A 14,556-nucleotide genomic window follows, 5' to 3' on the forward strand; every position below is an offset into this window, starting at 1 on the left:
TGACCGGAGGGATGCCTACTCTCTCCAGCCAATTGGCTTGCCTCTTCAAAATGGGCCTTCCCCTCTCCAGTGCATCCTGGGATGCACCGGGGAGGGGCCTGAGGGATTGGCCCAGGTAGTTTAAGACGCATCCTATGAGAGGGGCGCTAGGCATCCAGGCCAATCAGAGCCTTAGGCTCCTCGCTGATGCCAATCCCTCTGATCAGCCATCTAAATTAAGGTAATGGGGAGAGGGTGCCGGGGATCAGAGGCAGGGGGGTTTGTTGTGTGGCAGAGGGAGAGAATGGGCAGCTCTCCTGCTGCAGGGAGGATGGGGTGTTGGTTGGCATTGGGAGAGATGTTCAATCTCTCCCGCTGTTATTTTTTTGGTTTGTTTTTTTCTTTTTGTGTTTATTCTGCACGAGTGCCCATCGCCATCACCAGCGATGGGTACATGCAAATTTAGTGAGTCTTCGCTACTCTCTGCCAACCTCATTTGCAGGAGCATTTTTTTGGGGGGAAAGACTTGCTTTTTTAAATCGCTACCAGCCTGTTGGTTTTTTTAACGCAGTTTTTTGAGAATCTAGGCCAAAGTTCTTGTATACCACATTACCCTTCAGTTCTATGCTGGTCACAGATTGAAAAGACTGATCAAATTCATGGAATTACAATATTTAGTCCTTCAAGAATTTATCAAATTAGTTTTCTAAAATGATAATAAGATGAAGCATTAGCAATTAAGTGACTAAACTCTTTATCTCTTGTTGCTGCCTGGAAGGAGAATAATCAACAATCCCTAACTGGAGGAAAGACAAAAAATTGCAAGGGACTGATGAGAGCATCTAATATTAACTAAAGTAAAATGATCCAAAATGTCATCTGCAGTAAGACCATGTAACACCTTATAGCAGAAGAATCCGAATTTGAATCTTAGTCTAGTTTCAGTTGGTAGCCAGTGCAACTTTTGATAATAAAATGTGAAATGGTCTGATTTCTCGTACAGCAGTATTTTCAATCATTTATAATCTATAGAAATTTATTTGAAGACCTAAATGATATTACTGTACTACTACAATTATTATTAATTATTTCTATAGCGCTGAGTACTGAGAATCAGAGATTGCACTAATAATCTGAAGAAAGAAATATTAAAATATGCTCTAACAGTATGTAATTACCACAATATATGGAAACATTTTCAAAATTCGCAAATGAAAAATGTGCTGTTAATAAGTATTGGAGCCATTCAAACAAAATAGACTAAAAGTCATAAATACATAAACAGTGGAGAAAAACAGACATGAGTGCTATGACAGTTGGACTGCAAGGTACCCAAAACAGTCTGTATCAACACGGGTCTGTATTTAAATCTTGCACACCAAACTTCCTTTAAACATACGAGCTGTGCTTTTTATCTTAAATCTGTGTTTGGTGAAATCTCTGACTCTGCACAACGAATATTGATGGCTACAACTGGGTAAACTATTAGTAAAGCGATATCAAAAACTGGCGTGAAGAACTAACAGTCTGACAAACTTTTTTACCTCCCTCCCGCCTCCCCCCCGTACCTTTTTTAAGTCTCTGGTGGTCCAGCGGTGTACCAGGCAGGAGTGAGCTTTCCGCACTCCTGCCCAATGCTGAGCCGCTCGCTGAATGGCTGCCACCAGTTCTCATGGGACTCGTATCAGTGTTTCTCAACCCAGTCCTTGGGGCACATCCAGCCAGTCAAGTTTTCAGGATATCCACAATGAATACACATGAGATAGATTTGCATCCACTACCTCCTTGATATGCAAGTCTCTGTTACGCATATTCATTGTGGATATTCCGAAAACTTGACTGGCTGAGTGTACCCCAAAAGCACTGTAATACATATGTAAGTATATATTTTATGAATAAATATAAATACATGTATATTTGACAGAGCTAGCTGTATGTATAATGATAATTAATTGCCATAGAGTGGAGTTAAGACGCATATTGAGTCCGGACAGTTCTGTGATACAGGATTTGGTTTGCTGTGATGTATAGTGCTACTGAATTTCTAGATTAGACATTTCCAGTTATTCCCAAAGCATTTCGCTGAAAATCGACCTGTATGTATTTTAAGGTTTTAATTCTAAATTAAAATGAAAAGTGGAAATTTCTAAAAACACATCAATTTGAACATCTCTCCAAATGATGACTTTTAATGTTTTACAAAAACACTGAAAACTAGAAGCCCATTATATGAACTGTATGTATTTTATCTATCTTGTTCTAGATTATCAAGTATGGTGTTGTTAGCACGGAAACCCTGATTAAAGATCTACTTCACTGGAAGTCTTTGTACATGGCTGGAAGGCTGCATAAACCAGTAAGTCTTAAAGCACGGTTAGCGGTCTTACAGCTTCATATAACTTCAGAAATAACATTCTCTTTCTAAGGGCTCCTTTTACGAAGGTGTGCTAATGGTTTTAGCGTGTGCTAGAAGCTAACGCCTCCATAGAGCTGGAGTTAGTATTTTCCGTGTAGCATGGGGTTAGCGTGCTTTAAAAACGCTAGTGCACCTTCGTAAAAGGAGCCCTAAGTGTCCCAACCCAGTATTATCAATAAAACAAATCATCCAATGCCATTCATCCACCATAAAATGTGCTGGGAATGTGCTTAGACAGCAGTATAAATATAGATATATTTAATTGTAAATATAAATAAAGCACAGGCTGTTTTCATAAGTTTAAGAGGAGGAAAAAGCCTCAGAACCAAAACCACAGGAATTCCTGGGGCAGTCTTGTGTGTTCTCATGAGACTACCCCAGGAACTTGTGCAGCCATTTCTGATTGTGGCTTCACATGGGGCAGGAGCGAAGAAAAATTGCTCTTGCCCTGCTTCACTGTTAGACCACCAGGGTTCAAAAGATATGTTGTAGAGGGAGGTGGGAGGGAAATGGGGTGGTTAACAGTTGGCCGGAACGCAGGAAGGATCACTCCTGTCCCGGCTTAAGGGAAGCCTGCAGTGGGCATCGGAAGCTGGGTGCAGAGCTGGGCGGGAGGGAAGGAAAAAAGGAAGGGAAAGAGGGAAGGAGGGCTGGGTGCAAGGCAGGGTAATTGAATATAACCCCCCTCCCCCTTCCAGTTTATATTCAAATGAACCCTTTTCCCCTTTTGGGAAGAGGAAAAAGGTTACCTCTGTTTATAATCAGATATTTGAGTATATATGGTATTACAGTTTACAGTTTATTTAAAATTTGATAAAAACGCTTATAAAACTTTCTAAGCGCTATATATAATAATAAAAATGGGGTACAAAGCATACAGAAATACATCAAATGGACAACAACTTACAGGAACAAAAGGAATATAGGGGAAAATCTACAATGGTATAAAAGAAAAGTTCACAAAGGAGAAGGGAAGGGAAAATAGAGGAAATTGAATGATTAACTGATCAGTTGTTTAGATCTAAGATTTAAGTTTCAGACGCGTCCTTAAAGAGAAAAGTTTTCAAGGAACTTAAATTTTCCTAGTGTGGGCTCCTCTCTAAGATGATTTGGGAGTGAGTTCCAAAGCTGGGGCGCTGTTATAGAAAAGATCTCGTTACGCCTAGTGCTGATGATTTTTAATGAAGGAGCTCAAAGGAGAATAAGAGGAGAGAATGACACAGGGATCGTTTACCGTGGTAAACCATGGTCACCGCAGTAAATTGCAGTAGTGGAGACATTTGCAACTGGTTTGCCACAGGAATGGGGACAAGACCTTTCACCGCCCTGCGAGAATGGAGACAAGACCTTTTACCTCCCCTTGGGAGCGGTGAAAAGTCTTGCTCCTGTGGTAAAAAAATTGCGCCCGTGTCAAGACTCAGCATCTCTTCCCCAGCTCCTCTTGGGCCTATTTTACCTTCAGGAGCCAGCAATGCCACGATGAAGACAGAAGGAAACCAAAGCCTGAGACCAATGTGATTTGAAGAATAAAATTATAGACAACAAAAGGTAGAAAAAAAATGTATTTTATATTTTGTGATTAGAATATTTCAGATTTGAAATATGTATCATGCTAGAGCTGGTATTAGTCCAGGCTGTGCTTCTTTAGCTTCCAGCTGGCTTAGGGCTCTCTCTCTCTAACCAGGGGCAGTTGTCCTAGTTGCTCTCCACTAACACTATTCTTGCCATGTGTGACTGAAGTATTCTGTTAGCTTGATTTTTCTATGTAGCATTCTGTAGTAATTTGGTTTGTTCAGTTTTCACAATAGTGGAGGGGATATATGAAAAGGAGGGGAGACAGGCGTTTTGTTGATCCTTGCTCTGTATTATTTGTGTTTATAAAATGACAATATAGTACAGAATAGTCTCTCTTTATACTTTAATAAAATAAGTTCAGTATAAAATCATAACTATTCGAGGCTTGTGCGGATGTGATCTGACAGCTTGCGAGGCGGAGACGTGGACTGAGCTTGCGGGGACGGGAATGGTGATATATTTTTCCCCGTGTCATTCTCTAAGAGCACTCGAACAAAGTGCTCTAGTGGCGGAATAGGGAATTAACAGTCTATCGAACAAGATAGGAGAGTGAGTTTGCCGAATCTTAAATGTTAGAAGGGCAATTTTATAGGAAATGCGAAGAGGGTTTGGCAACCAATGGGCATTTTTTTTTAAAGTGGCATTACCTGATCGTATTTCTTGGAATTTGTTATGATTTCTATTGCAGTGTGTTGTATTAATTGTAATCGCCTTATTTGTTTCTGAGTAATGCCTTTGAATTAAGAGCATAAGAAGTTGCCTCCGCTGAGGCAAACCAGAGGTCCATCTTGCCCAGCGGTCCACTCCCGCGGCAGCCCATCAGGCCTAATTGCCTGAACAGTGCCCCTGACTAATTTTGTAACTGCCTCTAATCCTATCCCTATAACCTACCTCTACTGCTATCTGTACCCCTCAATCCCTTTGTCTTCCAGGTACCTATCCAAACCTTCTTTGAAGCCCTGTAGCGTGCTCCTGTTTATCACATCCTCCGGTAGCGCGTTCCATGTGTCCACCACCCTCTGGGTGAAAAAGAACTTCCTGGCGTTTGTTCTAAACCTCTCCCCTTTCAATTTCTCTGAGTGCCCCCTTGTACTTATTGATCCCCTTAATTTGAAAAATCTGTCCCTGTCTATTCTTTCTATGCCTTTCATGTGAGTTGTGAGTTGCAGTTATTCAGCTTTGATATGATAAGTGAGTGAATAAGGATATTGAGTGCTAATGAATCAAGAACCTTTGCCAACAATCTGATGATTCGCAATTTAAAAACCAGTTTTTTCTACTTGGCTGATATGATCCTGGTATGATAGTTTATGATGAAGAATGACTCCTAGAATTGTAATACTAGTGACTTCTTGCAAAGGTGTATTGTTTCTCTGTATGGGTGATGTTAAGGATAAGCCATTCCTTGGATCCTTGTCCCTTTCACTGTTCTTAGTCCTGCATCTCTCTTCCTAGCACTGACCACTAAGACCCCTTTTCCACTGAAAAAAAGAATAAAATAAACAATCTGGATACACCAGAAATGCCAACAAGCCAACATTATTTATATAAAGTATAATTCAAATTTACATGGTATAAGTTGCTAACATGCCTCAAAAGTTTTATCAGGAGCCTGAGGATTGTGTTTCAGCGGAGAAATACTTAGCAATTCTGGTTTTTGTATTACAATTAATTGCAACAAAAGCTGAAAAATAGCTTCTGTGTGAGCTTCAGGTGTATTATTTAGTTATAACACTAGATGGAAGCAGCATATTGCTCACTGGTTTTAGACATTATATATTTTCTTTTTCCCCATCAATTTTAGTCATCCACCAATCCCCATGGCTACTGGACAACTGAGATTCTACAGTACTTCTACTATTTATCATTTCTATAGCTCTGAAAAGGGTATGCAGTGCTATACAAGCAACACATAATAGACAGTGCCTTCTCAGAAGAGCTTACAATCTAATGGCTAGAAGACAAATCTCAATTCACCTGGAAAATGTCAGCACTTCAGAAGTAGCTCTCCAATAGGCCCAATAGGAGGCCAAATGTGTTTGAAATCTAGGAGAAGATTCAGATTGCAAATAAATAAATTTTAATTTTAGAAATTTTTGTCCTCTAAAAATATAGCACTATGGTTTCTAACAGTTGGCTTTTGGAAAGCATTTTATCCTAGTAAACTTCTGGTTTAGAATCCTAGAAACAAAATTCCAAGTTCTTAAAAGATCAAAAATGCCCCTTTCTAATTTGCACAGGGTCTTTTGCACCTAACCTAGCCCCGCGGGTTGGTTGTCTTTGCTGTACTTCACCTCATTAATAGATTCCTTGGGGTTGAGTTTTTAAATTAGTATTGCAAAGCATGCTTTTAACCTTCTTTTTTTTAATAAAAATGGCTATACTTACTATATGTTTAAATCCGGTATGCAATGTATAGGTAGTATAAATATTCTATAAACTTGATTTGTTTTCTTTCCCTTAAAGGATCTGTCTAGCAAAAGTGACTTGATGTTAATTGATTTTGTTCAAGGTCAGAATCCTGGCACAGAATGAGAATGAAAGGCTGCAAACAGCACTGAAAAGCAACCTGAGGAGTGCATTGGCAGTGGCGTTCCTCATGCTGCCAGAAAGTTTCTCTGAAGAAGATCTCTATCTCCAAGTTGCGGGGCTCTCTTATTTTGGTCAGTATATTTTTTTTTTTTTTTTTAAACTGTAAAAGCGTCTTCTGGACCAGGTTTTTCTAGGGAAGAATCTATTTTTTAGGGAAGAAACTAATCCTAATCTAATTTGAATTTCTGAATCGCTCTTATCCAACACAGGTTCAAGGTGATATACATGAAAAGAGGCCCAAACATTATTTTGGGGCATTACATGATAATTACAATTTTAGAAGTTTACAAACATTATTATACATTATTGTTACATACATTTTTTAAGAGAGTGCAGCAGTTCATAGTAAAGAGTTTGTGACTATAGGAGGGACATTCAATAATTTGTGAGTATGAAAGAAAGTAGCAAGCGTGTTAAAACGAGTCTGTGCATGTTGACACATGTCTCAAGGTTACTCATGCACAGTTGTGGCTCAATGCGAGTCTATCATTCCAAGAGACAGGATGTCAGGAGAGACCTCATGCGACTCAGTTAAGAATCTGCTAGATTTGGAGTACCATTCAGCGATAAAATTTCTCACAAAAGAAGGGAAAAAGCCTAAGGAGATCCATGATGAGTCTGCCCCATCATCCTACAAAGTAAAATTTTGGAGCAAGCAGTTGAAGTGGGGTAGAGAGTACATTGAAGATTACTCTCACACTGGACGGCCTGAGGAAGCAATTTCCACAGAAATGTGTAAGAAAGTCAATGATTTAATTTTGTCAGACTGACAAATTAAGGTTTCCCGAATAGCTGAAGCAATGGGCATTTCAGCAGGTATAGTTTGGAAAATAATGCATGAAAAGTTGGGCATGTCCAAGGTTAGTGCAAGATGGGTTCCAAGAATGCTGACACCATGTCAGAAGGCAAAGAGGCTCTCAAGTGCTGTCAAGAAAACTTGGAGATGCTCCGAAAAGACCAAGTGAATTTTTTCAGCGTTTGGTGACTGCAGATTAGACATAGGTCTATCACACAGATCCTGAATCCAAAATGGAGTCAATACAGTGGAAGCACAAGTCATCCCCCACCCCAAAAATGTTCAAGACAGAAAAATCTGCAGGCAAAGTCATCTGGGATGATAAAGGATCTTTCCTTCGGGAGGTCATGCCACACAAGACAACCATAACCGGAGAAAGTTACGCCAACACAATGATCGCTTTGAGAACATAGAACATAGCCTAAGAACATAATTGCCGCTGCTGGGTCAGAGCAGTGGTCCATCATGCCCAGCAGTCCGCTCACGCGGCGGCCCTCTGGTCAAAGACCAGCTTCCCTAACTGAGAAAGACGAGGAAAATTCACAACAGCCGTGCTGCTTCTTCATGATAATGCACCAGTGCACATGTCACAAAAATTACAGGCTGCCATTCGACAATGTGGGTTTAAGCAGCTGAACCATCTCCCCTACAGTCCTGAACTGGCTCTCTCGAATTATTTCCTATTCCAAATTTTGAAGCCCGGACCTTCTCTCCGACGTCAGAATTGATGTCGGGGGAAGACTTGTGGGCCCAAATGCATATCGCTGGCCCTTCCCTTCCTTTCCTGCGGCGGCGAGCGAGTAACACGGTGACGAGCAACAGCAGAACGCCGGTGGGAACGGGACAAGCAGCAGTAGGATGCTGGGGGGTGGGGGACGGAGGTGTATTCACTCCATAAGATGCACCTACTTTTCCACCCCCTTTTTGGGGGTGGAAAAAGTGCATCTTATGGATTGAAAAACACGGTATATACATATATCTGTAAACGCCTAGAACTATAGGATGGAGTGGTTAAGAAATAATATAAATAAAGACCGAGTCCTTAAAAAATTGTTTTTAAGTGGTTTAGTGTACAGGCTAGTTCAGGTGCTGCTGAAATTAAACATAAACCTCTATCATTTGTAGCAACTTGCAAAACTGTTGTATATTTGCTTGTAAATTCCTGTCTGACAGGAAATTATGTGCAGGCAATATTGTGGAAAGAGGACTTTGTCCGTAGTTACTGACAGCTTCTCAGGTTGTGGCTGTACAAACAAGGAGCAGACCAGACACATCAAGAGATGCAAAAAACAGATTGTTTTATTGTAGAATAGGCAATTAAGACCTGCCCAATAAGGCCACATTTTACCTAAAATTAGAAAATTAGACTGCATCAGAAGCTAACAACTGTCAATTGGAAGACAGTGGAGCGAGATTAGTGCTGGGATAATATGTGCAAATTGACATTCTGAGCAACTTGCAGGGCTTTCAGATGTCTTTTGTATTAAATGTATTAAAGATCCTGAAGAGAAAGCAGTATGTGAAATGATCAAATTTTCAGGAGACACAATTATTCAAAATAACTAAAACACAAGAAGTTGGGGTGGGGGGTATTTAGAAGGCTGTTCAAGATAGAGGTTTAACGCTTCAGCTTTGTTCCTCACAATTAAACGTTTCAGTTTTTAATTTCCCTTTTTTCATTAATTCAATGATTTTCTGACCGAGTTCAATGCCACAACACAAACCGTGAAAGACTGAGGCGGCATTTGCCATGAATTCTAGCGCCAGGTGTACCAAACAAGATCTGCCATCTCCGACCAAAGAAACCAGACCTTGAAGACTCAGCGGTTTCTATTGCTTCGTCCAAGTCTCCTTTCTCTTTTTATGCCTATTTTCCTGCCGAAGCTTCATCTTCGACCCAGGCTGCCTCGACATTCTTGAGGCAAGGCATTAGCGGATCATCTCTCTTTCTCTTCTTTTCTTTGTCAGATGGCTGCTGACCTGGACCTTCAATTGGGTGCTGGTTCTAAATACTTTAAGGAGTACCTCGAATCATGCATCTTCCTCAACCTCCTGCAGAGTCACTTAAGCTTCCTCTTCACAAGCTTTTGTCTCAGACCTTTACACGATGCCTGGAGACTTCTTATGCAATTCCTGCTGTTCCTGGCAAGTATAAAACTCTACATTGCAAAGGATTTGAGAATTTGCAGTTGTCTCACCAATCCTTACTTGTGGAGTCCTCCTTGAAAAGGTCCCGTCCTTCCAAGGTTTATTCTAACGTTCCTCCTTCTGGTGGATGTTCTCTCCAATCTCTCCAGAGGCTTGCTGTTTCAAACCCCCCCCCCCCATCAGAAGGTCCTCGCAACAAATTTCTCGATCTACTCTTGGGGCACTCATCTCGATGGACTCCGTACTCAAGGCCACTGGACCACTACGGATCGTCAGTGTCACATCAGTCTGTTGGAACTCAGAGCGATCTTCAGTGCTCTCAAAGCTTTTCAACATCTTCTTAACGACCAGGTAGTCCTCATTCGGACAGACAACCAAGTTGCCATGTACTATGTCAACAAACAGGGAGGGACAGAATCTTCCTCCCTTTGTCAAGAAGCTCTGAAGGTTTGGGACTGGGCAATTCGCCACAACACCTTCCTCAAAGCTGTCTACATCCAAGGGGCAAAAAATTGCTTGGCGGACAACTTGAGTCGTCTTCTGCAACCTCATGAATGGACACTCCATTCCTCCCCTCTTCATCACATTTTTTCACAGGGGGAACGCCTCAGATAGATCTCTTTGCATCTCCCCACAACCACAAACTGCCTCAGTTCTGCTCCAGGATATATTCTCCTCTTCTAGGAAGCCTACCACTAGACAATGCTATCACCAAAAATGGACAAGATTTTCTACGTGGTGTTTTTCTCACGATAAGGAGCCTCAACATTCCTTCATATCTTCTGTTTAGATTACATTTTGCACTTATCCGTCTCTGGCCTCAAGTCCACATCAATCCAAGTCCATCTCAGTGCAATTGCTGCTTTCCATCAGCCTATTGAAGGGAAACTCCTCTCTGCTCATCCGGTGGTTTCCAGATTCATGAAAGGACTTTTCAATGTCAAACCTCCTCTCAAACCGCCTCCAGTGGTTTGGGACCTCAATGTTGTTCTTGCTCAATTGATGAAGCCTCAATTTGAACCAATGTCTATGGCTCATCTGAAGTATCTCACTTGGAAAGTGGTGTTTCTCATTGCCCTCACTTCTGCTCGAAGAGTCAGTGAGCTACAAGCTTTAGGTGCTGATCCACCTTTCACTGTGTTCCATCATGACAAGGTGGTCCTCCTTACTCATCCTAAATTGCTACCTAAAGTGGTTTCAGAATTTCATCTCTACCAATCCATTGTTCTTCCAGTATTCTTTCCAAAGCCTCATTCTCATCCTGGAGAATCAGCTCTTCATACTCTGGACTGTAAACGTGCTTTGGCCTTCTATTTGGAATGCACCAAACCACACAGAACTTCTCCTCAACTTTTTGTCTCCTTCAATCCAAGCAAGTTGGGACATCCAATCTCTAAGCGTACCTTCTCCAACTGGATGGCTGCTTGTATCTCATTCTGCTATGCCCAGGCTGGATTACACCTACAGAGTAAAGTCACAGCCCATAAAGTCAGAGCAATGGAAGCTTCAGTAGCTTTCCTCAGATCTACACCTATTGAGGAAATTTGCAAAGCTGCTACTTGGGCCTCGGTTCATACTTTCACTTCTCACTATTGTCTGGATGTTTTCTCCAGACGGGATGGCCATTTTGGCCAGACAGTATTACAAAATTTATTCTCCTAAATTGCCAACACTCCCACCATCCATTCTGGTTAGTTTGGATGTCACCCATATGTGAGAATAGGCTGCTTGCTTGTCCTGGAATAAAGCATAGTTACTTACCGTAACAGGTGTTATCCAGGGACAGTAAGCAGCAATTCTCACAACCCACCCACCTCCCTGGTTGGCTTCTCTGCTAACTATCTGAACTGAGGAGACACGCCCTGTGCTGGGCGGGAAGGCACTCGCGAATGCGCGGTGCGAGTGACTCGAAACTTCTAGTTTCTACAAGCAAATCTTCTTACGAGGCTTCTGCATCGGGGCTCCGTGGATGATGTAACGCACATGTGAGAATAGCTGCCTGCTGTCCCTGGATAACACCTGTTAAGGTAAGTAACTCTGCTTTTCCGTGTATGTGAAGTATAATACTGTACACCAAAATTGTTATGCCCTCATTAATTATTAACAATGGGTATTCTCCATTATGGTTAATGTACCTCATGAAGCGTACTGAAGAGCGGAACATTTAAAAAGCTAGATGTGAATGGACCTTTAGGTCCTGTCTCGTCCTGTTCCTCCACAGGAGAAGGCCCTGATAAGCCAATTTTCCCCTGCTCTTGCCAAGAGTTTTTCAAGGTCCTGAGCCATTTCATTCCCTGACAACAAAAGAGGGCTTCTGGGCCTTGACTCCTAGGGCCTTGCAAGGCTGGTAGGGTGATTGTTGTATCCATTCTTGCTCCAGAAAGCCAGCAGCCTTCCATCAGCAAGGATGGGGCCGGATTCTCTTCTTTCTGCCCAGTACCTGGTTCAAAACGGTGCTGGATAAATTGTTTTGAAATAACTGATGGGTCTCTGACCTGGAAACCTTCTGTTGTCAGGTGAATGGGAGGGTGGGGGTAAGGGCCCAAAAGCCCTCTTCTAATTTCAGGTGGAAGAATAGAGGGTCTCCATTGCCTGCTATCATACTGTAGCCCCCCCTTAGCTCCATGTTAATCCTCTTCAGCTTTTGCTCGTGATCTTTCTCGGAGAGGGTTACCAAAAGCTGTAGAGGATAATGCAGAATGCAGTGATGTTATAGTGATTGTAATTTGTTTTCATGGCCACTGTAGCATCTCCCCATCCTTCATGTCAATATCTTAATAAATTGGGTATTTAAAACATAATTTACAGTCTGCATTGGAACCAAGAAGTAACATGCATTCTGTGAGGAGGAGGGCAAGAAACGATAGAAGGGAACCGGGTTTATTGCGAATAGTGCTGTCTTGAGAATTGTATGTTTATTAGATATGTATATTTAATGGGATGCTGCAGGTCTTTCTTTGTGGTAAAAGTGCAGGGGGAATCCTAATGGTGAAATTAATTTACTGTTTTGTATGGAATGCATGCTTATCTACAAAATACATTTTGTAAATATAAATTGTTCTAAATGAGTGGTGCTTCCAGTAATTAGGCAGGCTATACTAATTAGGCTATACTATCCCAGTCATTCACTTTGGCATCAGATTGCTTACATTTTTCCTTCTGGGCTCCATCAAATAACATCACTCACTCAGGGACCAATAATTGTCAGCGAATACCTGCTATAGATAAGCAGCTTTGCCTTCTTTTGACAGTGAATATTTTATCATTTTCTCTTCCTTTTTCTGTTTTCTTTTCCTTCTGTCTCCTTTTCTTATTCCTGTACACAGTCTCACCTATTCCTTACTCCTTTGTGCTGCATTATCACCTTGGATTCCTTTCCTCCTTTCCTCCTCTCTTCCATCTTTCTCCATCCCTAGTTCCCTCTCCCCCAGCCCAGCAAGTTCTTTACTGCTCTTGCCGAAGTTAAAAAGGTACAGGTGCTGGTAACCCTTGCTACGCCACTGCAGGTAAAATAGGACTGTCCCTGACCCCTGAAATTTGCATCTGAGACAATGAAGCGTTTATGTTTGCCCAAGATCACAACACGTGGTCACAGGATTTGAACCAAGCTTCCCTGGTTGTTATCCTGGTGCTCTAACCATTAGGCTGCTACTCCACTCCTGCCCCTGCTGCTGTTTTCTTTTAAAGTGCAGGAAGAGCTGGCCCACAATTTTCAGCATGAGTAGAGAGAGACTTGTATTGGTTATAAGTAAAATGACTTCAGTATTATTCTGGATTCTCCAGAAGGTTCCCATGACAACATTTTCTGAGCTGTTCTTGGGCAGAGAACTCTTTAGGTCCTACTTGTTCTGTTCCTAGTCTGGTATTTAGAAGCAGTACGATCCAACCAAATGATTGCTAAATAAGCAAGACCAACAAAATTGTGAAAGAGGAGTGAACCAACTTGTTTTGCAACTTCCAAACTCAACGATGTAAATATGAGTACTTATACAGCGTATATGTGAGAAAACAAATGTGCCCTCTTTTGACAGCAGTACCGTATCCTGTTGGAGTCAACTGATTTAATGCTAGTCTCTATAGCAACAAAATGTCTCTTTTATTAGTTGCCCTGATGAACTTGTTCAGTTGGCTCCCCACCTTAAACTTGATTGGAGAAGACTAGTAATGAGAAATCAGATCAGTAGCTTCGTAAATCATTTGGCAGTATTTGTAAAGAGAAGTTGTCTAAGATCGTGAATCAATTCTTTCCTATATCGCTTATTTGTGAATACATTGACTCTATAGTCACACTTGCATGTTATTCCTGTTTTCTGATGTCACGAACAGCCATTATGCCTGCAGCTAGGATCGATGTGGCCTGAATGCTAACGGTCCCATTTGTTCAATTATGCTCGCTTGCCCTTCTAAGATTCTTGCAGCAAGTATTTGCAAGCCAACGATGACTCACGCTAGAAAACTGTATGACTTGATGGCTTGTCTCCTTTAAAAATCTGCAGAAACACTGTGAGAAAGTTCATTAGACCTTAAATACACACCTTGGGTACAGGGTGTCTCTGCAATAAATTTCTCTACTTCTGGCAACCACTACTGGGTCACTGAAAAAGAAATTGCAATATTTCCCTTCTCTGATTCTTCACAGCAGCATGAACATGCTCGCACTGGATTCGATAATTGTGAATAACAGCATTACAGTGGTACATTTTGAAAGAAAGAGAGGCTTTGACATTATGGGGATAATTCTATGAAACAGGTGCCAACACTTATGCACCAAATATGCCTCTAAATGATGAGAATGTCAGCATATACTGTATATATATATATATATATACATGTGTGCGCCTATGTGTTCAAATACCAAAAATCCAACTAAGCACTATTCTATAAATCAACATCTCTTAGCGGTGCATATTGCAGGAATGGAGAACATGCAAATGGACTTTCTCAGCCAGAACATCTTGAATCCCTCAGTGTTTCACCCCTGGTGGACCGCTGGGGTCCTCTGTACTGTGACTTAATGGTGTTGCAGAGGAATACAAAATGTCCCCTATTC

General features: G+C 41.4%; 1 protein-coding gene across 7 annotated transcripts in view; it reads left to right on the plus strand.

Annotated features, from left to right (window-relative positions):
- Window positions 1-14,556, plus strand: part of TAMM41 (TAM41 mitochondrial translocator assembly and maintenance homolog) — a 330,305-nt gene that overhangs the window by 69,419 nt on the left and 246,330 nt on the right. For all 7 annotated transcript variants that reach the window (XM_033926289.1, XM_033926286.1, XM_033926287.1 and 4 more), the window contains 2 exons: window positions 2,243-2,335; window positions 6,483-6,633. In XM_033926289.1, coding sequence (XP_033782180.1) covers window positions 2,243-2,335; window positions 6,483-6,633 — 244 coding nt within the window. The remainder of the gene's footprint in view (window positions 1-2,242; window positions 2,336-6,482; window positions 6,634-14,556) is intronic.

The sequence above is a fragment of the Geotrypetes seraphini genome, chromosome 17, assembly GCF_902459505.1.
Source record: "Geotrypetes seraphini chromosome 17, aGeoSer1.1, whole genome shotgun sequence".
NCBI lineage: Eukaryota > Metazoa > Chordata > Amphibia > Gymnophiona > Dermophiidae > Geotrypetes > Geotrypetes seraphini.